At 43.2% G+C, this 24,044-nt stretch overlaps 2 protein-coding genes and 1 long non-coding RNA gene across 6 annotated transcripts; all 3 read right to left on the minus strand.

Annotated features, from left to right (window-relative positions):
• Positions 1-351: 351 nt before the first annotated feature.
• LOC140273216 (uncharacterized) lies at positions 352-1,891 on the minus strand. The gene is made up of 3 exons (XR_011908012.1): positions 1,604-1,891; positions 506-589; positions 352-415 (listed from the first exon to the last, which is right to left on the minus strand). It is a non-coding gene; the product is annotated as an uncharacterized lncRNA (long non-coding RNA).
• A 2,243-nt stretch (positions 1,892-4,134) lies between these two features.
• On the minus strand, positions 4,135-18,726 carry rhot1a (ras homolog family member T1a). Of its 4 annotated transcripts, none has more exons than XM_072369704.1 (20): positions 18,297-18,722; positions 16,183-16,241; positions 15,787-15,868; positions 15,547-15,590; positions 15,405-15,458; positions 15,235-15,287; positions 14,838-14,946; positions 14,018-14,119; positions 13,007-13,105; positions 12,736-12,844; positions 12,516-12,636; positions 12,214-12,298; positions 11,910-12,055; positions 11,716-11,816; positions 11,420-11,550; positions 11,089-11,172; positions 10,806-10,928; positions 10,524-10,726; positions 9,375-9,497; positions 4,135-5,139 (listed from the first exon to the last, which is right to left on the minus strand). In XM_072369704.1, the coding sequence occupies exons 1-20, from the start codon at positions 18,331-18,333 to the stop codon at positions 5,022-5,024; spliced, it is 1,983 nt and encodes a 660-aa protein (XP_072225805.1). In that variant the 5' UTR covers positions 18,334-18,722; the 3' UTR covers positions 4,135-5,021. The 4 variants fall into 4 exon arrangements, with proteins under 4 accessions (XP_072225805.1, XP_072225807.1, XP_072225808.1 ...); XM_072369707.1 differs by lacking the exon at positions 4,135-5,139 and adding an exon at positions 5,267-8,680 and having other exon boundaries at positions 18,297-18,726; XM_072369706.1 differs by lacking the exon at positions 9,375-9,497 and having other exon boundaries at positions 18,297-18,717.
• A 431-nt stretch (positions 18,727-19,157) lies between these two features.
• Positions 19,158-23,923, minus strand: adap2 (ArfGAP with dual PH domains 2). The gene is made up of 11 exons (XM_072369708.1): positions 23,636-23,923; positions 22,693-22,817; positions 22,472-22,563; positions 22,154-22,242; positions 21,739-21,851; positions 21,356-21,505; positions 21,148-21,231; positions 21,007-21,069; positions 20,486-20,563; positions 20,171-20,399; positions 19,158-19,516 (listed from the first exon to the last, which is right to left on the minus strand). The coding sequence occupies exons 1-11, from the start codon at positions 23,721-23,723 to the stop codon at positions 19,494-19,496; spliced, it is 1,134 nt and encodes a 377-aa protein (XP_072225809.1). The 5' UTR covers positions 23,724-23,923; the 3' UTR covers positions 19,158-19,493.
• Between the last annotated feature and the right edge of the window lie 121 nt (positions 23,924-24,044).

Consider the following 24,044-nt stretch of genomic DNA (forward strand, 5'->3'; position numbering starts at 1 on the left):
CAGTTTTAACAAAGATGACAATGCTATTTATACTTTTCTTCTCCACCCCAAACGCAAAGATGCAGATATTTGATAGCTTCGCTGTTTCCTGTGCGAAGAGGCGACTGATCCACAAGTTCGATCGACTGTGCAGATGACGCACTCGTCCTACACATCATGTCCTCTCATGGGATTCCTCCTCAGGTTGCTCATCTGAAACCAGGCACAAACAGCAACAGCTTTAAACACACAGATGACGACATGTTGGAAGCTGCTGCAGATGTGATTCTTCCGTGTAGGAAACATGGATATAATGAGGAGAAGATTAGGAAATTACTGAAACATTTGAACAAGTTGAACACGAAGTTACCTCCGGTGTCATCACACGCTTTTCTCATAAGACAGCTTGGCACGTCATAGATGCTCTCTGTGGGGTCTGAAATGGACAAAGCGTTCTCACCATGCAAAGATTTCTTTTATTATCGTGATATGAATCAAAGACAGTCCACAGCAGAAGACCTCTCACCCTGATGTTCAGCAGAAGTCCAGTATGGCTGAGGGAAGTCATAAATGTCTTCAGTCATCTCTGTTGAAGGGTCATGACATACGTCTAAGGAAACGACACCAGAGGACCACGTCAAACGTCTGCAGGTTGTGTTATTCTACAGTGCTGTGCAAAAAAAGTCCTGAGCCATCCCTCCTTTATATTTCATCTTCTCTTGTAATTTCTTTAAATTGGTTTTGAGCAATAATCCTGCAGGTTTTCTGAAGGTCTTTTAAGGATTTTCTTTGAACACTGGCTGCTTTTCTTACTCATTGTCAGTCTCAGTCTGGTCTTTGTACCTGTACATTTTCAGGGAAATAGCTATTTTTGTCTGTTAATCCACTTAACACTGACCTATGAATCATTCAAGCATTATATAGGCACCTACCTCACAGGATGAACCAGTGTTGTGCCTACACATAACAGACAAGTTAGCGAAAGGACAAGTTTGAAATAGTATCTTCAGACACTTTGTTACTAGCAGCCTGTGGCAAAGACAAATCATTTGTTCCCATTTATTTAGTTAGTAATAGAGATGAGAGATGCATGTTGTTTGATCCATCAACTGTTCACTGAATGGTCTCCATGGAAGGGTGGCTGTCAAGAAGCCATTCTTAAGGAGGGGAAACAGGGAGAAAATGCTGAGCTATGCCAAATGACACAAGAAGTGGACTGAAAATTTTAACATGTCTTATGGAAGGATGAATCCCCCCCAGAGTCCCGATCTCAGCATTATTGAAGCAATGTGGGATCATTTCGACAGAGATCGGAAAAAAAAAGCAGCCAACATCCAAAGAAGAGCTTTGAAAAGTCCCTCAACAACTATTCCTGAAGACTACTTAAAGAAATTAGAAAAATATGGTCAAAGAGGCTTAATGTTCAGGCAGTTGAACGTGATCATACCAAATATTAATTCTGTTTTTGCTTTACTGACGGTATTTGCATTTACATCTGCACGTTTCAATAAATTACTGCACCTATTCACCTTTTCCTGGCAGTAGATAAGAAATGAGGGGTGGCTTAAGACTTCTGTACAGCGCTGTAGATGGTAAGCAATTTAAAGAATATTTTGCATCATACTTTTTCTGCAAGGTAAAACATCATAGTCTCCATTTTGGCTCTCTTCTGCATTACTCGTCCCACTGAACCACTGAGGATCACTGACATCTGAAAAGAGAAGAGTTAGCATCCTGTAGCTGAAAGAACAACCCGATGTGAGACCTGAAGATGGTTACCATTGAGATTCTGGTGGTTAGAGGGTAGATGGAAGTTCAGGTAAGTTGCCTCCTCAATGTCCTGCTCTTCTGGAGGGCAGTCCGGAAAGCAGATGCCACTGGACATGGAGTAGATGTGGTTTGAAGGAGCAGGAGCAGGAGAAGGAGCAGGGAGAGGCTGAGCAGGGAGCAACTCCATCGCACTCTCACCGCGTGAGCAGATGGGTGTGCTGCTTTTTAATCTGTCTTGTTCCTCGCGCGCCTCAAGACTGAGGAGCAGAAAGGGGCAATGAAGTACAAGAAAGTTGCCCAAAAACGCATTAGCTCAGATGTGCCATGAGCCCAGTCTGCCTTACTTTGTGCCACTGGAGACCGACACCCTAGAGGTAGCGAGATGCATGGCTTGCCAAAGATGTACAACCCACTCTTTTCTAAGGGCTGCTGTCTCTGCTGCCTGCAAACACACAATCACACGCACAGGCAGCAGGTAGACGGTATGTGTTGGGCGGTGACACCAACCACATTCAATTTGCTACTAGAGAACTTAGTCAGTCAGACCAAAGTAGTGACTCACCAACATTTTCCTCTTTCCATTTGTCATGATGATTTCAAACATAAAGTGCCTCCCGTCGGCTTTCTGGACCTCTCGCACCGACTGCACCTGGTCCAACATGTGGAAGGTTAGATGCCGAGTTCAATCAAGCAACAGCAGAGCAGGAAGCCATCAGTAAAGAAAGCTACAGCTCGGCACACTGTTATCAGTTTAAAGGTCATGCATTCAGAGTTATTTCTCAGTCGGTGTGTGCGCGAAACTGTCGTGTTATGTGTGCAACTAGTATGGTGGTCCTGAAAGTGCAACAGCACGGCACAAAAAGAACAAAAAATATTTCAATTGAATGGATATTAAATACAAAAAAAAAATGAAAACATTTCAACAAGTGTGACAAAACATCAGAAAACATAATCTACATCAAAATTAACGGGAAAAAAAGACTTTACGCTGTGTGTTCTGTCACTGAGCTGCATCTAGCTTTTGTTTAGGGGCCAATGCTCTTTAGAGAGACATCTAAAAGGTCCAAAACGCTCTGAGCAGCATCACAACAACCTCGAACGTGCTGCAGCACACGCCGAGACCTCAACATCAGACACAGTTTCAGTTTGTGATAAATGGGTGACCACTGAGACCTCCAAAATACACAGAGGAGCCGTCAGGCATGCTGCGAGGTGCTCAGAACAGCCTACCTACATTTTATAGAAAAATAACCGCGTGCAAGTGCACCCGTGAGATATAATAATGCTGCTCCCAACAGAAGTGTTATCTGCAGGCTGTTTGGATAAAAGTGCTCACCCTCTCTTCACTTTTCTACTCTAAAACACATCACTGCCCACCTCACATTACACATAAACAGTAAAATGTACGAACACAACATTTGAACTCGTATTTCCAGCTTTTGAGCAATACTATACTACAAATGAATGCGACTCTGTAAGGGCACGGCAACACATTTCGCTCCACGCTTGGGAAGCTCCCTCGGATGTCCTAATCTCACGGTCTACATCACCACTAGCTGCGTTAAACAAACAAAATAAAGCAATAGAAAAAAGATAACAACACTTTGTGTGCGTACATGTACTTGTCCCACATCTGTTAATCGATTCCTATCAAAACAGCTGTAACAAACCATGGACTTACTTGGCACATGTAGTAGTAGCCTCTCAAGTACGACTGTGAAGAGAACAATTTCCCATGTCAGCATCAGGAGTATCAAGTATCAGTAGTGTAGAAAAGTGCCCTGTTGTCGTAAGCATTAGGTATTAAGCAGTATTGGATAAATCTGCACTTACAGCACTGCCATTCTTCTTAGTGTAGAAGAACAAGGCCGTGTTCTGAAGCCTGAACCAGTATGTGACCCACAATATTTTCTAAAAAACACAACAAAAAAAAACAAAACACCACTTGCTTTATTACATTTCACTCACTGTAAGGAAGAGCTTGTTACTTACCAGAGTATCTTTTCTTTTCTGGAGAAAGCCCTCAATCTGTATCGCAGTTCCATCCACAGACATGTTAGCCCCCAGAGGACGATAATCTCATACTGTGTCTGCAACTTGCTTTCACTTATTCTACCTGTGCGTGTGTGTGTGTGTGTGTGTGTGTGTGTGGTGTGACTTCCTCCTCACCCAAGCCGAGAGCCGCATCGCTCAGAGCCTCATCACTTACTCACTTCTCTATTCTGCTCCACAGAAATCCCAGTTGGTCACAAAAACAGTTGATGTAGCATTCATTTCAGACGTGCAGTTCTGAAAAGAGCAATTTCCCTGCCGTTCTGCACACAGTTCACTTTGACAACCCCCCCCCCCCCTGCAACTCAACCCATCAAGACACACACAGCCGCGCCAGATTAAACAATTCTTTATTGTAAATGATGGAAAAGGAGAACGAGAAGAAACACTTTCGTAGTTTTAAGGTGGGAGAGGTGCGCTGCAAAGCTTTTGTTAGTAGCAGAATCTCTTGTTCCATGGTGCCGCCATAAAACCATAATGTGGGTCAAAGTGCTTTTTGAAAAGCCGAGAAATAAAAGCAGTCGTAAATGAGGAGCCATAAAGACAGCTTTGATAATACTAAATACAAAAATACATGAAAAATCTGTTTCATGCAGTGCACTCAAAACAGGTTAATAAATTAACACACACATTAAACAAGTGTGTGGCATCCATGACCTTTTCTAGAGTTAGATGTAGCGCCATTTGTCCAAACCTCTCCTGTTGGTGTTGATTCTGGCTTGTGATGCTGTCTACAGGTCCTACAATTCTTCAGTACTACATACATATTATACTGCATATACACAACTATAAACAGATTCAAGTCCCTTAGTGGTGCATCAGTTTGGCTGCCTCTTTCTGGTCTGCAGATATCGAACTAAACATACTGACCTGAGGAAATAAAGAGGACTGGATCTGCTGATATAATCCAGTGACTACGACTGTAATCTCACCTAGGCTAGACCAAAAGATCCCAGAATGTCTGCAATTACAAACTGATGGATTGACAAGTGCCCCTTTCAGCCACAACATACACAAAAAACACACTCCCATATAAAATATACTCAATACTCTCATTTGTTTCTTGCTCATGTTGCATTGTGAGAAAGGGGTGAGGTGGAGTTCGATGCTTGGTTGGTTGGTTGTTCAGCCAGTCTTTTTTTTTAAATCTTTCAGGTACGAGAGGAGGGGCAGAGTTGACAGAGGGACCAAGGAGGATGTAGCTGTCGCGTGTCATCTGATCACCGCTGTTTGAGAAGTGCTCTGTACATGGCGAAGCCCAATACGGCGAACACCGTGGCACCGACGCTCGCTCTCAGCCAGAAGGTGGAGTTCTTCAGGTCTGCCTGAGCCATGTGCCTGTGCCATGAAGCCAGAGACAGACAGAGACGGACGGTGAGGACGGCTAAAGGGAAAATCAAGAGCAGTTATCCATCCCAGTGAGAGCTGTGGCGCCTTATTTTTTTTCCCCCAAAAACCACAGCGGAACATTTAGTCAAATGAAAAAACAAAGTCATGGGCACTCTTCCAGTGTAAACTTCCTGAATCTGCACCACAAATGATGACAATCGGTGCTCTGCGAGTCCAGCCCGAAACAGGAACACATGCTTTGTATTGCCATTTGGTTTCGCTTTAGTTTCGGGAACAGAGTGAAATAAAGAGGAGGCTGAGAAGCAGCAGCTCCAACTTTGCATAAAGAGGAAAAAGACCCAAGAAATGAGTTTCTTCAATTCTGATGTAGCTCAGGAGGAGTCTCAGGGGAGGAACTAGCCTAAAAATTTTTTAGTCATTTTTGCTTTCAATTTGATATTTTGCTGCCATTTTCACATCACATTAAGCATTTTTCCCATCTCTCCTCCTGCAGCTCCTAACCTCACGTTGTCACAATCAAGAGATCACAGTCTCATAAAGAGAATCTTTGCTGCCACACAACACGTTATGCATCTGTGACCACGGCCCGAGGGTTCAGATTCAATCACTGCCTCATATTTGCTATTTTAAATGGGTCTTTGGTGTAAACAGTCAAAAATGGCAGATATCGAGAGTCTCGAATAGATACTGATAAAGACTTAAGTTACAGTATAGTCCGTCTTCTCCTGACTCATCGAAGCAACACGTTGATATTTGGACAATTCAAAAAACAATTCATATGAAAATTCTTCTCCCCCCTCATGACATCTCCAGAGCTTTGTAAAATTGGGTTAAACCAAGGATGGCAAAAAAACGGAAGCTCTATGCAGACTGCAGTAAACGGGGAAAAAGCTAGTGAAGAAAGCAGCAAAGAAGAAAAACTGGTGTTATGAAGATAACTGTATAGTCAACAAACCAGCCAACAACACCAAGACACTCATTTAGCCTCGACCTGGACACATGAACATGGTTTACAGCGGTTATTAATAAAAAAAGTACTGAGTTCTTTGTCCTTAAACATATATAAATAAGAAACCCGCCTCTCTCTGTGGATGCGATTTCTGCCTTTACCTTTCTGGAGAAAGCGTCTGCTCAGCCGCGGCCTCCTCCGGCTGTAACCTGCTGCGACAGGCTGAACTCCTCCTCTAACAGCAGGCAGCTCAAAGTAACCCGCAGCCAGCCAAGCAGCTCTCCACGCTCACACACACACACACACACACTTAAGTAAAGGTGCTGAAGCTGGGAGATTCTGTGAAGCGATGTCAAATGAAACTACAACCAATCACGACTCAGTGAAAATTAATGTTATTTGATGTTTCAAATGTTTTGTTTTGGGGGATTTTTTTCCAACCAAAATCAAAAGAACAACAAACGTCAAATATTTAAATTTGAGTGGCTGTGAATTTTGTACAAGAATTCATTTTGTTGATCTTTGTTTAACTCTTGAATGAATCGACTGATTGCTTAAGCCCAAATAGTGACATGTGACGATACAACCCGTGACATCATTTTCCATCACTGCTGTTGATTATTTCGCCGATTTATCTCACCGAGGTGGGAGAAGTTGATTTTTTTATTCTAATTAACAGGCAGCAAACATGTCAACGAGCAGCAGGATGCCAAGAAAGACTTGGTGCTCAGATTGAACTTCATCAGTGTCGCCCAGCTCCATCTAACCTGGAGAAAAGGCCAGTTCCTGCTCGTAAAGCACAAGCTCAACCATGACTGCAATCATTCCAGACCAACAGAGAAAAGCTCCGTCAACACACCGTGAAAGAAAGCGGTACACCCCCACAAGGCAGCCAGACTAGAAATGTAGAGCCATTTATACCAAACTAATCTTGTCATATATGGAAAAACAGAGTGTGAATATCTTTAGAAATATGTGTGTGAGATTTTTATTTGTTTTGCAACAAAAGGGAACAATTAGCAGCCTGCAGCACGTCTTTCTTTGTTCATTTCTTATCGTTTTTCTGCTCTAAACTCTCCTTAATATCGTTGCGTGCATTTTTCTGAATTTGAAAAGACTTAACAGTACGTTTTCAGTCAGTTGACACTGTAATCTGCCCCAGCTGTTCAGTGTGGGCCCTCTGCTCTGCCAGGCCAATCCTGAGTCATGCTATTAATAGAAACAACAACTCCCGAGAAATGAAAAAGAGTTATTATAACACGAAGGGTTAGTTCCCTGAACGTCACGTGACATGCGGCTCTGCCTGGGTCCATTTCAGGACAAACCATCGCAGATAATCGACCAAAACCGCCAAACACAAAACACGCTTCTGCCCAATCCAAGACCTTAAAACCACACTGTGGGATCAACAAAACTCCCCCATCCAATTCAAAACACCAAGCTCCCTTTAATGTAAAGATTGACAGAGGTGAAACCTTTCCCCAGCCATCAGAAGGTGGCAGTATTTCACAGAAGACAGAGGCATGCCTTTAGTTCAGAGAGAAGTGGAGAACAAGTGAGGCAAGCAGCATAACAGCGGGGGTGTTAAAAGAGGGTCAAAACATGCAAGAGGAAGAGGAACAGGGGCAGCCAGAAACATGTGTACGAACACCTACAGAGTGGAAGGAAGAGCACAAAGACAGGACACACGAGAAGGGAAAATCAGGATGAAATGAGAGTGATCGGTGCAGTAGAAATCAATCAATCAATCAAAAACATCAGAAATGCATTTTGATTATAGACAGACTGTAAATCACATGTAGCAAGTCTTAACACACAGGAGAAGATGAGAGCCACTCTGTGCAACTCGGAAGTTTCAGCGTCTCCTGCAGGTTAAGACATCATCGTTTAGAAAGGAAATGAGGACAAAATGAGACTGAAAACATCACAGAAATCCAATCAATTCATTAATAATTGGTGAGGCTGGTGCCAAAGAGCAAAGCGTTTCAGGGGATTGTCTTTGGATAAGAAATCAAGCTTGCAGAGCACAATGAAGTTTTCAGTATGAATGAAACACAAACGCAAAGGATTGGTTGCGTTTCTCTCATTTTGTATGCAAATAACTCGCATGTTAGTCAAAATTTACTGTTTGCATATCCACAGCAGGTCAGGAGGCAGCCAACATTAACACAGTCAGCTCTCAACTTTAGTCACGCCTCATTCCTTCTTTCATTTTGAGCGCTTTATAACTCGAGCAAATACTTGATGAAGAGTGGAAGGCTGACTAACACTGATACAATGATGTTTTACAGTCATTCAGCATAAGCAGCCTTTACTTATGAAAACACCGACATGCTTCTGAATGAAAGGAAAAACTTTCTCTTCCAAAACTCAACTGAAGCGTTTGTTCAAACTGTTAGTTTTATGTTTGCGGGTCAGTGTGCGGGGGTTACGTTTGTGCTGCACTCACAAACATGCAACATGGCATTGTCACGCAGACACACTGGTACCTCCCTGGCTAGCAGCCTGGGTGTTAGCTGGCACAGCGCGGCCACGCCTCGCTGTGTCAGACTGTACAGAGAGCGGCTCGGCTGGCTGGAGCTGGAGCAGAGAGCAAGACATCTGACGTGACTGGACGGATTTTAGGGCAGACAAACGAGTTCCTACCTGAAGAGTTTACAGCGTTTTCACCTGAGTGACTGAGCATTTACACAAAGAGCAGTCTGCAGAAGACATATCTGAAGAATTAAATGCAATCATTCCAGAGATATTCTAAGCTCAACGACACTTTCTTTCACTTGAATGAATGGAGGCCTCAAGTGTAACGGGATGGTCTGAATTTGATGGCAATGTCTGAACACTTACAAATGACTGGGTTTTGTTCTGTCATGGAAAGAAATAAAGCAACAGATTTTGTGACAGATGGTTCATTTCATTACCAGAAACCACTTCACTCGCCTCCAGGGGTCCACCTTCCTGAGGGGCCACGGTTCCAACCAACACAGTGGGAAGCAAAGGCTGATCTTTACTAAAACACGACCAACAACAGGTTGCAACAGCAGCCATCGACAGCTTTAATATCTCTTCTCCCTGCAGTGGATATGCAGCGTAAACTTGACAACCAACGAGAACTGAAGGGAAGAAAAGGAGCTATCACTGTCACCAGTGTTAGTGAGCTTGGGTGGGAAAGAAGGCTCTGTGCCTCATCCTGGCGGTTCAACCCGAGGATAAGAAACACAGAGAGGAGGAGGAAGGAGTCTATGTTAAAACACTAGAGTCAATGCTACGTATGAACCTGTTGTAAACGACCCTGCGGAGTTGGGCCTTAAGACTGCGCAGCAGCTCCAACTTGAGGAGGTTCTGATACAGGCAATAAGTGCACCTGTTGCAGGAACACATGCAGCGGAGGCGGTCGTGGCTGCGGAAAGACACACAAAAATGCCTGCGTTCACCTTCACACTGAGAGAACACGCACCAAACGGCACACAACAAGGGCTAAGAGAATAAGACAATGACAGATTACATCAAAGCTGGACCTGCGTCTGAGCTGGAACTTGCACCGCTGCTGTTTGTCTCTACTTCCACAAACATTCGTTCAATCAAAAGAAAAAAAACGTAATGAACTACCTCAAAGAAAATGAGCAGGAGAAAAACAAAAGGAGAGAAAAACCAGAAGGACAAAGGGGGGGGGACATTCACAACAAGATTTATGTCTCTGATTATCTAAAACAAACTTTTTTTTCCCCTTTAACCAAATCTTAAGCGCATAGAATTACATAATTAAAATTTAACTGTTTCTAAAGCACTTTAGGATAGAAGGGCTCCACTGAGCTGACAGATGAAAACAGCTGGTTTCCAAATCAGCTACTCACTGTTTGAGCCAATATTCCCCACTAAACCAGTATAATCCTCGCTGAGTCGCGGTATCCTTCGGTAAGTACTTGTGTTTAAAATCGACAAATTGCAGCTCAAACTCGTGGCTTGGAAAAGCAGCGGATCCAGCGATTTCAGAACTTAAGCAACTAGATTTTGAACTGCTAAACTCAGATTAAAAAGACAAATCCCTTTTAGTGCTAATTAATGTGCAGTTAATTCTAATCTGATCAAAGAGCTTTAAGGAGTTTGAACACTCTGCAGGCCTCACACAGGTCAAGGATTGACCACAAATATCTCCAAAACTGCACTCCGACATTAAATATCCACTCATGAGGGCTGGGGACAGAGTCTTGTATTTGTTTTACGGTGCTTGGTATCAAGCTCAAGAAACCAGCCGTAAGAAGTTGAATTATAACATCTGCCTATTAAAGAAAATATGGCGCCTAAGCTTGGTGGCTGGTGTTGATTTTCCTATGATTGCAAACATTCATCCAGTAGCTAAAGGGGGGGAAACACAGGCATCGAGGTTGAGACACATAGGAGGGTTCATTTGGGTTTTAATACTCACGGATACATGGCCATAGTGGTGAGCCTGGTGTAGATGTCTTTGGTGGGAGCCTCGGTGGTGTTGCATGTGAATGGCTGGGGCGGGTGGAGCTTGTGCTTACGGCAGAAGTCGTGCGGGGACAGGCTGTAGTGCTGCCGCATTTCGTGCAGGTCTGACTTGGCAGCAATCACCACACATGGCGTCTTGCTATCAATGAAGTATTGCTGCAAAACGGCCGGCGTTTAAGGACATCAGTTAAGACTGTTAAACCACGCGTGACCAAAACGTCGTCTGCTTACACACCTTGAACACTTTAGCGCAGTACTCAAAGGAGCGGGGGTTGTTCACGTCGTACACCAAGCAGACCACGTCGCAGGCCAAGTCTGCCTCTGTCAGGAAGTCAAAATCTGGCATCACCTCGTGGAGCTTTTGGTGAGCAGAAAAGACACAAAGAGAAAGACAACAGTGCGTGCAGATGGAGGGATTAACAATTCTGCCAGTGCTGATGGTGTAATACACTGAGATTATGTAAGAGTAATCCAAAGAGCAGCTGATAAGATGTGCACTCAAAGTAAATGGGCCCTACCAGCAGGTACTTCTCCTGTCCATAAACATAGGTTGTACTGATGGCATAGAGGGACTTGTGGTCATCTCTGATCAGCCTCTGTCGCTGTGGTGGAATGTAAAGTCAGTAATATTCCTTTTCGACAACTTATTTTTAAAGAAAATTTTAAAAAAGAAGAAAAAAAAAAAAAGCATCATTTCTTGCAGTATTTGCATGCTCTGTAGCTACAGGAATTTCAGTCTGTGCAAACACAAAAACACTGCTACCATAGGAGAATTCTCCGTGGATCACAGTGAATTAAGCTGGGTGTTTTGGGACAAACAAACCTGAACGGTCCCATGATTTCACTGACCTGCAGGTTCTTGCCAAGGAAAGCTTGAAGGAAGCCGCTCTTCCCGCTGCCCCGTGCCCCCAAAACGTTGCAGCGGAAGACGCTGCGTTGGGTCTGTTTCTTCTGCAGATCAATGCGCTTGTTACGGGTTACTGGAATGAGAGAAAAATGCACATTTTCAAAGAAAAAAAAAAAAGAAAACAGTAACACTCAGACATTCGTGTTTTTACAAAACCAGTTTCATTCCACCATCCACTTCCTGTTTGTGTGCCAGCAACGTGGCAATGGGCAGAAAGCACTAATTAACTCATAATTACCAGTTATGGCAGCTGCTTGGGACTCCTGTTCATAGATGATGGAGTAGCCAAGATAACCTAAATACTCCAAACTCCGCTGCACATCCAGATATGTCGTTAACCTGCCAAAAGAAACACAGAAGTCTCAATAAGTCAGAGAGCACATGAGTAAGATCTGTCAGATTATGTAAAAGCCTGAAGTACTCAACACTCACGTCCACTGGGAGAGGTAGCCCTGGTATGTGATCCACCCCTGGTCGTTGGTGCACACCGTGTTGTTGACATCTGGACCCCAGGGCATGTAGGGAAACACCTTGAACAAGTCCTTCACCTCCTCTGGCGACAGAGCACAGTCCCTGTCCTGGATTACACCAAGTGAACAAACATTAGCGCATAGCATAACTCCACACCTCTCAGGACGCATGGTTTTAACGTAAAGCGCCACCAACGCGGAGAGTGTAGGAAAATGAGCAGACAGGCATGAAAAACACGAGATGTCATGTACCAAAAATCACTCACTTTATCATGCTTGTCAAAGACACTCTGGAGAAAGAGGTAAGCGTTGTGGTTTAGCTCTGTGGTGCAGTCTGGAGGGATCTTTATCCTGGAATAAAGACATGAACACACACATTAATCAGTGACCAACACCGCCATCCACCCCAGAGGATGTCAGAGATCTGGACTCGTGCATAGAAAAGCATCCGTTGTTAATATCAAAAAGATGAGAGAGAACAACAGTCACGGACATTCCTGACCAACTATTTGTTCATCTAATCAAACGAATATGTTTAATATGTTTTATCGAGTCAGTCTGCGCTCACATGGGGAACAGGTACTCCTGCGTGAGCTCCAGGTCGTCGTCGTAACCGAACCTCCTCAGCACAGTCCAGGTGGTCTCGTGCCGACCTCGCTGGATGAACAGAGTGTGCAGGAACAGGAAGCCTGAGGGGGAAACGCCAGAAGGACTGTCACACAAAGACCACGGAGCAGTGACGAGGGTCTGCTGAGAAGACATGAAAAAAAGCGGGACAACAGTCTGACCTTCGAGCGTGAGTCCGTTGTCCTTCACTCCATCCGTCATGTTCCTCCTCACCACGTTCTTCACATCCTCTAAGGCTTGGGGTGCGAGCGGTGTATTGAAACATGTTCTCTGTATACGCGCAGAACAAGTGATACGTTAGCCCAAAGGCAGTTTTTCAGGTTAACTTCATGTCTAAACCTGCCTCTCTTTAACAGTCACTACTGCACAGTTTGATGAGCACCAGTCATAAAAACCATGGTGACAGTTGCACCGTTAAAAGAGAAACGTCACCTGAAAGAAGTTGAGCTCGTTGTCGTTAAGGATCCCGTCGTTGTCCAGGTCAGATACTTTGAATATTCTAGTTAAAGCCTTAATGCAAGAAGGTTTTAGCTGTAAGAGAAGAAGTTTCGTGTTATACCCAGCATGCTCTCCCAGTAGACAGCAGCATCAGTGATTACTATCATGTTGGGTAGTTTTCTATCAGTCTCCTTCCATCACTAGATTATCTCTCTAGTCTGATGGGTTAGAATGATGCTTCTGAGATGACACACAGTCACAGAAGCAGCCTTCATTGCTTCCACGATAGCTATTAATATCATCAGAGTCCCAGAAAAGGGATTGAAAATGAGTATGTTCACCCTGCTGTCGTGTTTTCAGGACTGCCACTCACAGCTAAAGTCAATAACTGGACGTTAATACTTCGGTCAGTGCGTATTTTACGAAAAAAGACAGATCTTAGATAATGTTACTGGGCTTTTGTGCTTACATACAGAGCACAGTTGCTTAGCAGTGACTCCACCCACATTCCAGTAGGAAAATGCAATGTTTACACCCATCCGATGTCTTCATTACATCCATTTACCTCAAAACATGGAGCTTTAGCCTACTTGGGTTTCTACCTCTTTCTACTGAAAGTGCATCATCTTTGTATAGAAAGCGACAAAAAGCGAATAAGATCAGAAGATCAGATCTTCTTCCTGACTACTGTGGCACTAAAAGTCTGCAGATATGATTGGGTGAGTAGAAAATAACAGAAAGATATATATACATATATATATATATATATATATCCAGAAGAGATGCTTCCTGTTTAAAACCAACTGTGACCATTTTAGATTTTTCTACCTAAAACTTTCCACAGCAGACATTTCTGCTGGTGACTGCAGGAAGAGCACAAGTGGCTTATTAAAGTGTCAGAATGCCTGCACCGAGAACCACTTCTGAGCATCGAAGCATTGGCTGATTTGGGCTTTTCCTATGCTGACAGGGCGAAACAGCTTCCATCCACTGTTTGGAGCTCACCTCCTTCTCCTCCGGGCAGTACAGGGGTCCCGTCGGGTGGAGAACAGCCTTCTGGGCGTAGTAGAACAGCTCAGAGATGTTTTTCAGGTTTTTGGCAGAGCACTGAGGGGGAAAAAGAACAAAACTTACTCACTGAAAACTTATATTCCTCACAACCTTTTCATTATTTTTCCCCCAATGCTGTCTCAGTAGCCGGAGAGTTTTGCTGAAGTATGCGTTTTATGTAATGTCCTCCATCAAAGCTAAAGTTAAACCAGCAGTGACTTCACTTTGATCCGGCCGTAAAGTCCTGGTTCACATATTTCTAATACAAGAGGTGTGACTGTCCTGTTCTCTGCCAACTGTGTATGTGCAGATCCTCACGTCCTCCTCACCCCCCTCTTTTAACCTTGTAACTAATCCGTCTGAGGAGGGCATGACTGAGCGGTCTCATGCGAGGGAGGGAAATTTGAATTGAACAGTAACGCAGGCGGATCCCAGCCGAGCCTCTCGACACACTCGCAGTCCATCCGTCAGCAGACCCCTGAGTGCAGGGCACAGGTAATATAAATCTATTAATGACTCAGTAAGAATGTAAGTGGAGTCAGGACCTGCACTCAGGTCTAAGAGCAGCTGGCCGGTCTGTCCTGCACACAGCCCGTCTCATTCTGACAGCCAGTGCAGGTTTGGGACTTTAAGTATCATCGCTCTCAACGGCTTCACAAAAGTTAATCCTGACATTTAACAGAGCGAGACCTCCGCACAGCCCTGCCTCAAGGGATCCAATCGGTGATCATATTCACAAGTGTGTCTACAGTATGTGGTGGCATCGATCTTTTACCTCCACACAGGTCTCAATATCCTGGTATTGATTCATAATTGGGAGGATGGTCTCCATGCTGCTGTGTTCCACCAGATCAGACTTGTTCCCCACAAGAATCAATGGCACCCTGCAAAAGAGCCACTTCTCATTAAACAGAGCGGCGACAACTGGTCGAGCAACAGAAAAATCCACCCGCAGCTAATTCAATAATCAATGTACTGATTGATGAGTTGTTTGAAGCAAAAACAGCTCAAATTCAAAGTAAACTGGATAAACTGGCAGCACAAAATATGTAATCCCCCCCCCCCCACCTCCTGACATTAAATGGATGAATTAAAAATCTATCAAATAAGTGAGAAAAAAAAAAAGCTTGATATAAGAATGATGATTGCTTGTCAATCTACTAAATACACACCTGCTGTCCTTATCCGTTCTGTCGTTTATAAGAGGAATCCAGTGGCTGGTCACCTTCGGGAGGAAAGTGAGGCATCAAACAAACGTTTGGCACAACTGAATTTTCACAGATAAAGATGAACCACATTTCAGACTCAACTGCATCAAGCACAGACAGAAAGCACTGCTCACCTTTTCAATCGACTTCTTGTTGTTAACCGAATAAACTATGCAGATAACATTTGCCTACAAAGAGAAAATAAAACAACATCAGTTTGAGAGGCATGAGATAAAACACACTGCATCCATTCACTGTGAGATGAACCAAACCCACCTTGGAGATTTCCTGAGACAGTTGCTCATCTGACTGTTCTGCTTCTAAAAGGAATAAAAAGGCTCGTTAATGTCGTGTTATCAGACTTTCCCAACTGTTCCGGATGCACACCTTTTTCAAACAAACGTGCAAGGATCGTTGAATGTGTCTCTTCAAGTGTCAGAATGGGCTTTTCTCTTGCTAATGGCAGCAAGTAATTTAATCCTTTTTGGTAGATTGTGTGAGAGGCGAGGTAATTACCCGAGTAGTCCACGATATGTGTGGGCACCCTCTCTGGGGTGACGTCAGCTGGGATGGTGATCTCCTCGGCTCTGAGAGGAACCTGGAGGACAAACGACAGACATAAAAACGAGCCCCATGTTCCCGACATCCTCTCCACTGAGTGTAAAACCAGGATGTCTGTGCACATTAAACAGCAAATAGTGATTTATCCTGGGTTTCCAGTGGGATCAAACTAGTGGTAGCCTAGAAGCGAGTTGTTAATTCAAAAGTTGCTAAACCTAGTTGGCAACAGTTCCTACTGTGGCTGTGTTGAGATCCTTAGTTTTGGGCAGCTATTAATATCCTTAGGTGGCCCGCCAGTGTATTAACATTGTTTGCGATATGCTGGCCATCTGACTGCGATGCGACACATACCTCATCAGGAAACTCCTCGCTGACCAGAGACATAATCAGCGACGTCTTCCCCACCTTGGCTGTAAGGAGACAAGAAAAACAGTCATTACACACCTCTTTTACAGACAATAGGTCCTTCTCATGTGAGCCCTCTGACGTTTTTACAGACAGGTGTGTGTAATGTGACAGGGAACACATCGGAGCAGCTGAAGAGGGTTGAGAGGGCTGCAGTCAAGTGCCTTAAATCTCAAATGAGCTACTCAAGCCACTCAATGCCAGCAGAGAACACATTTACAACAACAACTAAAAAAAAAAGGAGAAACATGGCCTGCAAAGAGTCACACTGATATTCAAAAGAGATTTATAAATGGCTCCACAAAAGGCACTTCCCTAAAAATTCAGTGTTTTCCTTCTTACTCAGGGAAATGTGAAACTCCAGTGGAAAATAATTCATCAAATGTGAGACACAACAACAAAATATGTCGTTTGGCTTTTTAAACAATCGGTGAGCTCCTTTCCACCCTGGAAACAACACATGGATTGCACCTCAAGGAAGAACATCCCCTCCACCGAGCCACAGCCCACCACATACAGTTATACTAATAATATAATATAATAACTATAATATAATAACGGAAAAGCATAAGTAAAGCATGCGACTGGGGCTGGGATGGTTTCCTGAATGATACCTTTGTTCGGTCGGCTTCATAGGCACCTACATACACCTCCCTATCAAATGTTGACCTTTTCTTTCTTTTACAGATTTAAATCAAGAGGATGTGCTGCTTTTCTACATCTTGTCTCATCGTAAACTGAAAATCTTTGGGTTCCTGACAGTTTTCCATATAATCAAGTCTTAAACAGACTAAACACTAGGAGCGTACTTATATCTGCAGTTTTCCTCACTGTTCCTGCCAGTGATGATTCTGATACGCCCTCTTTTCCATCCGCCTTTGAAAAGTGGAGAAATTAACATATCACAATGTCTTCTCTTATGATACTCCACTGGCAGATGCAAAACTAACTTCCAACGCTTTTAAAATGTCCATGTCCACTAAAAAAAAAAATAGAAAGAGCTCAAGGCTTTATCGGCCAATACCAGCGAGTCGATGACACGCTGATATCTATGTGCATTCCTATCAAACAATCAACCAATGATAAATGAGATTTTTTTTTTTTTTAAAGCAGCAATGATTTGCCTCTCAGCATCTAAGGAAGACAGCTGAGTAACTGAACCCCACTGAACTTCCCAGCACACGTCAGATGGCACGTAGCTTTCTGGCTGCACCTCTCGATAGCTGCACCAGCTCGCCTGAAGTTGCAATGTAGGCCACCCCACAGTGCCACAACTGAAATATAAATAGTACCGACAACATTTTCAAGGGAACAAACAGACCAGATGAAACATAGTTCAGCGGGGTGGGATTGGTTGCCTTTCTGGTTAAGATCTGCAATCACTCTGGAGCTGTGGAAAATGTGAAAAGCTTGTAATCACTCTATTATTTCCCCCCAAAGTAACCTGTGCCAACTAAAAGGTGAAACAATAAAACATTTCAGAGCAGCTCTTTTGATGGCATTGGTTTGTCATCTAAAAGTGGGCATTTCTGGGTTACTGCAAGCAGGTTAAACTGTACGAAGAACACTTTTTCAGCAGATTAAACCCACACATAGCTTATAGGAACAGTGTTTTTGCAGATCCAACCATGTACTTTAAACTTTCAAATCATGAACGTTGTCCTTTGTTCCTTAGTTTTAAATGTTGCTCTTTGGTACAGTTTCTTTGCATTCTTGTGGAGGAATTACAGAAATGTACTTTTGCACAAACTAGTTTGGGAAGCCTCGTGTGGCCGTGTGACAGTTAACAAAGCACCATGTAAAACAAATATTGCGGCTGACAGCATCAGTCAAGACACCAAAGCCTGTAATATTTACCCGACTCATGAACTTTGCATCACTCAGTCATGATCTATCAATCGCACACTCTACGGAATAAAACCTTAACAGCTCGTTCAGCTTCACAGACCATCAGGGCACAATGAATAAAACTGACAGGGTAAGATATAATTCACTGTTAGCAGTAGCTTTTAGCATATTAGCTTCCACCCGCTATGGGATTACAGAGCCTCGCTACTTACGTTCCCCAACCAGCAGTATCCTCACGTCCTTTCTCATGTTTGAGCTCGCTTCCCTCAGAAAGGACTATCTTTACTGTTTCATGAAGTTATCTGGAAGCCGTCCACCTTCTTCCCCCTCCAACAGTTTACCTAACGTCGGGCCCTCCCGCTGTCAAACACTCGGCGCCTTTGTAGGACAAAACGGACGGACTGTTATCGGCGCTACTTTGCGTTTTCTTCGCGGTTCTTCTCGACACGCAGGTTATCAGCTCAGCAAAAACACGATGTAAAAAGTAACGTGTGTCACATATCTCTGTAATTTCCACGTTAATCACACTCTTTTCGGCGCCTGCATTGCGATTCGCATTGGACGCTTCACGAGCATGCCCGACCTCCAGCACCGGGCACCCACGGCAAGCCGTAGAGGACAAACTTCACATGAGGCAAAAAAAAAAAAAAAAGTGAAAAAATAAAAAACGCTGTGCTGCTCTCTGGCGCCAAAGGATTGGAAATGTCCTGTCTACCGTGAACAATAATAAGGATTTACACGGTCTCGTCTAGACTGTGAAATTAAACTGAATAAAAAACTAAATATTTATGGGGATATTTCTGAGCTGTTACAACATTGAAGAGCAGCAGTCAAAAAGATAAAAAATAATCATTTTATTGAATTTTAGCTGCATCACCTGTTTTAATTCAATGGAAAACAGTCACTTTACACCTACCTTACCATAGAACTCTAATCTCATCAATTATCATCAATCATCAAGCCACAACTTTTTTCTACAAAAAAGATGCTATTTCTTTACATGGGCATAGTGTCAAACATTTCATTCCTAATTCAATATCATATGCTTATATAAAAATAAAAAAAAGTCTCAATTCAAAAAGAAAAAATGCATTGAGATTTGAATTAAACAAATGTCAAATCACCTTTGTGATATGCAGTTAGGTGGCAGGGGAGCATCATTTGTCAAATGGGTGGATTTCACATGGTGACACAATATTTTCTGAACTTGGGGTCAAGCATCAGGTGCAGCTTCAGCTGAAGGGGCTGTATGACAGTTAGAGTTATGGTTCAAGAGAGTCAGGTCTGATATCAGTGCAGTGGCAGCAGATTCACATTTCATCTGTTGGGCTTCACAAGTCCAGCCTTTTGTGTTCTGCCAGCGGTTTTCTCGTTGCCATCCAGTGGTAGCTTCCCTCTGTTGTTCATCTTTAATAGCTTAAATTGGCTTCAACTGGAATGAAAAACCGGAGCATTAGAGTGAGATCATAAAGATGCAAAATTAATTGGTTGATAATGACATTTCTGTGGGAAGCTCTACGGTTTTGTATGGAGCACAAATACAAGCCTGCTGACCCTGCAGAAGGTGTGTCCAATAATAAGTGGGTGCTAGACTGGATCAGGCAAATGGACATCAAACTCTGTGTCATTTGGCTGTTTTTCTGTCATCTAACTGATTACACTGCATGCAATAATATTGCTAAATAAGTCAGTCATTGACCGTACAATAATATTCATGCAATATCTTTTTCCAAACTGCTTTGCTCATGACAGATGGTCTCAATATGTTAACTACTTTACACCCCTGCCTGGAAGCCTGGCCCACCTAAAGGGTATGGTTTAAAAAAAAAAAGAAAAATAATACTTAATTGTTCAACTAAGAGCTCAAACCAAGTTATCATTAACTTTGTATTGAAATGCAGCGTTGAAAGGACTTGGTGATATTCAACCAGGGATATTCATGAGGTCCTTAAGGGCTTAGATGGCCAAACAAGTTGCCTTGACACACACAATTTTGGAGTCAAATAGAGTTTTGGTTATGCATTCTGGGCTCTGAATGAATTTGAATTCAAAGAATGAATTTCTAGTGTTTCAAAGCCTTGCTCACCAGTATAATCCTGTGGTAACATGGGCTTGGAGAGGACCTTTCTGAGGGCGTCCAGCCACTCTCTCTGCTCCTTCTCCTTCTCACACATGAACACAAACTGGCGCCTCGGGGTCTCCACGGTGACACCAAACTTCCACTTGTTTCCTCGAGCATGCTTCGGAACACACTCCTTCACAGAGTAACCATTGCTCTCTGTGCCAATGAAAATGACGCCCAACTCCTCGGCATCCTGCATTCACGGCAACAAAAATGCATAAAAATCAGTCATCACAGCGATGTGAAGCGTATGGTTAGCATAAAAAGAGGAGTCCTCACCAGTTGATCTTTGAAGTAGAAGAGCTTCCTGCTCTGAGAGTCCAAAATGAACCACCTCTTTTTGAATGACTCCTTTTGCTGTGTTAAAAAAATGCATGTTTAATTCAAACAATGCATAAAAATGATAAACGAAGATCACAGATGCAGATCATTTCCCCCACGACTGCTCAATAGAAGAAATCAATCAGTGCGATATACGTGTCAAATATGTGCGTGTCTGCTAAATCAAAGAGGAACAGAAACAATCGGGCGAGACAATAATGTCAAAAATAACTTTAATGGCGGTGACTGCATCTTGAATGCTTCACTGCTTGCAGTAAAACAAGTGGCTAAATTTACAAATGGGGAAATGTGATAATGACTGGCGACCTGTCCAGGGTGTACCCCGCCTTTCGCCCAATGACTGCTGGGATAGGCTCCAGCCCACCCGCTACCCGATTAAACGGACTGTCGGTATAGAAAATGGATGGATGGAAATGTGATAATGTACATTTATTTATGACTGTTCTTCAACAACTTACCAGTGGCCCTGTCTTCTCCATATATCCCTCTTTGAGGTAGTTTCTTGTGATCTTTGGTATCAACTGACAGAGAAACACGCAGAGATACAGCACTGTTAAGCTTTGAAACAATAATTCCTTATCAATAAAGCTGATTCCTACCTCTTCATCACTTCCAGTTGGATATGCTGTCCTCAGGTATGCATAGCGAGCAGCACGGATGGCGTTGTACCATGCAACTATTTCCTGAAGTACAAAAAAAAATACATGCGTTTCTCAACAACTCCAAAACTTCAAACTCTGGCAATCAGTACAAACCCTTTCAATGTTATAGCTTTTCACTCAATAAAATAGAGCCGCGCAGTTCCACCTGAGCGCTCTCGTGATAAACGTAGAGGTTCCTGGTGTGGTGCTCATCCTGGTAGGTGATCTGCAGCCCATGATGATGACCAATCTTCTGCGGCTGAAAAGTGGCGTTCAGGTCCTTGATGGCGATCACAGCTTTAGGGCCTTTGGACTCCTACATCATAAACGTGTTTATGATTTCAAACTGAGGTTCTGCATTAACGTGCATTGTGAGAAAAGTCATCATTTAAAATTAAGAGATGTAAATCTATTCCCCAAAAAACAAACATTATCAGTCCCAATATGTATAGAGGGTTGGGCTCCCAACAGATTTCACTTTGTTTAAACAAAGTCGCTGATGACATTGTGCAGCGCAGTAAAGTTGTGACAGAGCAGGTGGAAACTCACATCTTCCCTGTTGTAATACATCAGGGTAAATTCCCTCTCTGACAGCACAAACTTCCTCTTCAGAAACTGTGTGTTCTCTTTCCCTTTCTTCCACAGCATTCCTTCATAGAAACCTTGCGAGTCCAAGAAAAGCAGAGTCACAGATGCCTTGAGGCACACAGGTCGCGCTGAGATGAGAGTGAAAGTGTTTAGCGTCTTTTTTTTTTTTTTTCAGCCAAACATTTTGCAATGAGGGGACATTATCATATTACCAAACTTCCTGAAACTCTCAGCCAACAAGTAACCTGTTTTTCTTGCACAGTTCTGCATGTGTAGGAGTAAACCACTTTTTTTTTTTTTAACAACAATCACCGCACGAACAAACAGGCTAACGACGTTTTATGCAATGTCTGTCAGTAAGGACTGAAAATATTACCTGTGGTGTATGACAGTGGTGGATACTTGGTTTCTCCTGTAAATTCCATCCTCTCATATTTAGCTCGGATCCACTGCTCCCTGAGGACGCTGTAGTATAAAAGAGGAAACATTAACTGTACATGTACAACAAAAACAAGACTTCCATCTACATTTCACTACTAAAGGCTGAAGTTGCACTTCTCTATTTGTGTTTCTGGCCGTGCCCTGTCAGCAGTCTCTTACTACTCATAACTGTAACCAAATGTTCCATTATTGAGACATTAAGTGGTGATGCTACAGTCGTCTGAGAGTGTCCGCATGCCGTGTAAACACTTACGTGCAGTCATATTGCTGGGGTCGGTAGTAGTACGGTGGAACATTTTTCTCATACACAGCTCGGGCGCTGGCATTGCCATTTGATTTCATGAACTTTTCACAACCAAAAGACAAAGGTTAAGATTAACCACAGGTGCAACCAGTGCCATTTTTCACATGAAGAACTGTTACGCTGTCACAGCAACAACAACAGAGGTGGATGTATGATGAGGCGGCCCGTACCTCCACAAGCTCATCCTCCCAGAAGTCCAACCGTATGGATTTGACTCGGCTGGAGAGGCTGCGGTGGATCCCAGAGCAGTTCAGACACACGAACACTCCCAGCTTGTAGGATGCCCAGTCCGGATCTGAGGAGTGACCAAGAGGAGGGGTTAGCATGGCGTTATTTTGTAATCAAAGCTGGATTAGCCTGTCAGAAGGCAAGTAAAACAAGAGTTCTCCTGCCAACACTGACAGGCTGGAAGTAACAAAGAAAGGGAGGGGGGAGCCTGTGACTTACAATATTATCTATCATTACATTATTACTTATCCATTTTTGTAAAAGCTGGATTCTAGCATTGTGATTGGTTGTGGTGGAAGTCTCTATATAATAAAAAAGAGAAGTGTGATTTTGTTCAAATTTAATTAGCATAATTATGATTTTCCATTTGGATATAAAATGCCCTTATTTAACTCCTCAGAACAGCTCTTTTTCTTTCAGTTACCTACTTAACCGATTACTTAATCTCTTTCTGTATTAATAGGAGCCTATGAATTAGGCCAGGGTCACTCGTATTTTTCATGCTCTGTAATTTTTTATGTGAACACCTAAATATGTATTAAAGTTCCAGATAAAGTAGGCTACTGAAGCAAAAAGGGGATTTTCTCAGAGACGACAAGCAATAGAAGTAATGGCATGTAAAGAGTACTAAGTTTAAGTAGGCTACTTTAAATTTGGACTTAGTGCTCTATGTAAGCGACCTTATTTCAGATTAGTCTAAATAACCATTGTTGTGGCTTTATTCGTGACCAAAACGCTCCAGAACGCATATTACCACACGGTACACAGAGTTGACACACCCACAAAGAAAATGAAAACAGTGAGAAGGCAAAGAACACCAATATTATTTTTTCAGCTTGACCAGACGTAGTATAGATAAAATTATACTTGAAGCAGGTCGCTTACCCAGCGCGCCGCAGTCAGCGCACCGGCTGTTCTCTGGCTGCTTCACCAGTTCCAGTAACATCTTTTTGTTTCGCTCTCGGTTTGCCATTTTGGTCCAAAGTCGGGGTCTTTTCTATATTGAATCCCGCGGTCGAAATCAAACATGGTGCTCACAGTTACACACGTGGGGAAATGCGGCTGGCAAAACGTCCATGTGCGAACTGGAACTTGCGACGCTGAAGTTTTGGATGTCCGAACTAAAAGCCGACGCGCACCTCAGTCCTCTGGTGCGCGCCCAGCTCTACTGTCGGAAACAATTGCGTTTTTTGCTGCTCGAGGCACTGGGCGTTTCTACCACTGGTTCAAAGATGAAAATCAGCTAAAAACCAGTCAACCTACAAAGCAGATGCCAGCTGCTTTGGTTCAAAAC

The sequence above is a fragment of the Leuresthes tenuis genome, unplaced genomic scaffold, assembly GCF_036924035.1.
Source record: "Leuresthes tenuis unplaced genomic scaffold, fLeuTen1.0.hap1 SCAF_17, whole genome shotgun sequence".
Lineage (NCBI taxonomy): Eukaryota > Metazoa > Chordata > Actinopteri > Atheriniformes > Atherinopsidae > Leuresthes > Leuresthes tenuis.

Bases quoted from the DNA above. Each gene is read 5' to 3' on its own strand.
- adap2 (XM_072369708.1), bottom strand. From the start codon at position 23,723: ATGGCAAACCGAGAGCGAAACAAAAAGATGTTACTGGAACTGGTGAAG. The intron at 22,243-22,471 runs GTAAGTGTTTAC...TTTATACTACAG, and splicing joins CCCCAGCAATATGACTGCAC to CGTCCTCAGGGAGCAGTGGA. The intron at 21,852-22,153 runs GTAATATTTTCA...TGGACTCGCAAG, and splicing joins ACCACTGTCATACACCACAG to GTTTCTATGAAGGAATGCTG.
- rhot1a (XM_072369707.1), bottom strand. From the start codon at position 18,333: ATGAGAAAGGACGTGAGGATACTGCTGGTTGGGGAAC. The intron at 16,242-18,296 runs GTAAGTAGCGAG...GTCTCCTTACAG, and splicing joins GATACTGCTGGTTGGGGAAC to CCAAGGTGGGGAAGACGTCG. The intron at 12,637-12,735 runs GTCAGACTGTTG...TTTCCCCCTCAG, and splicing joins CAACGGACTCACGCTCGAAG to GCTTCCTGTTCCTGCACACT.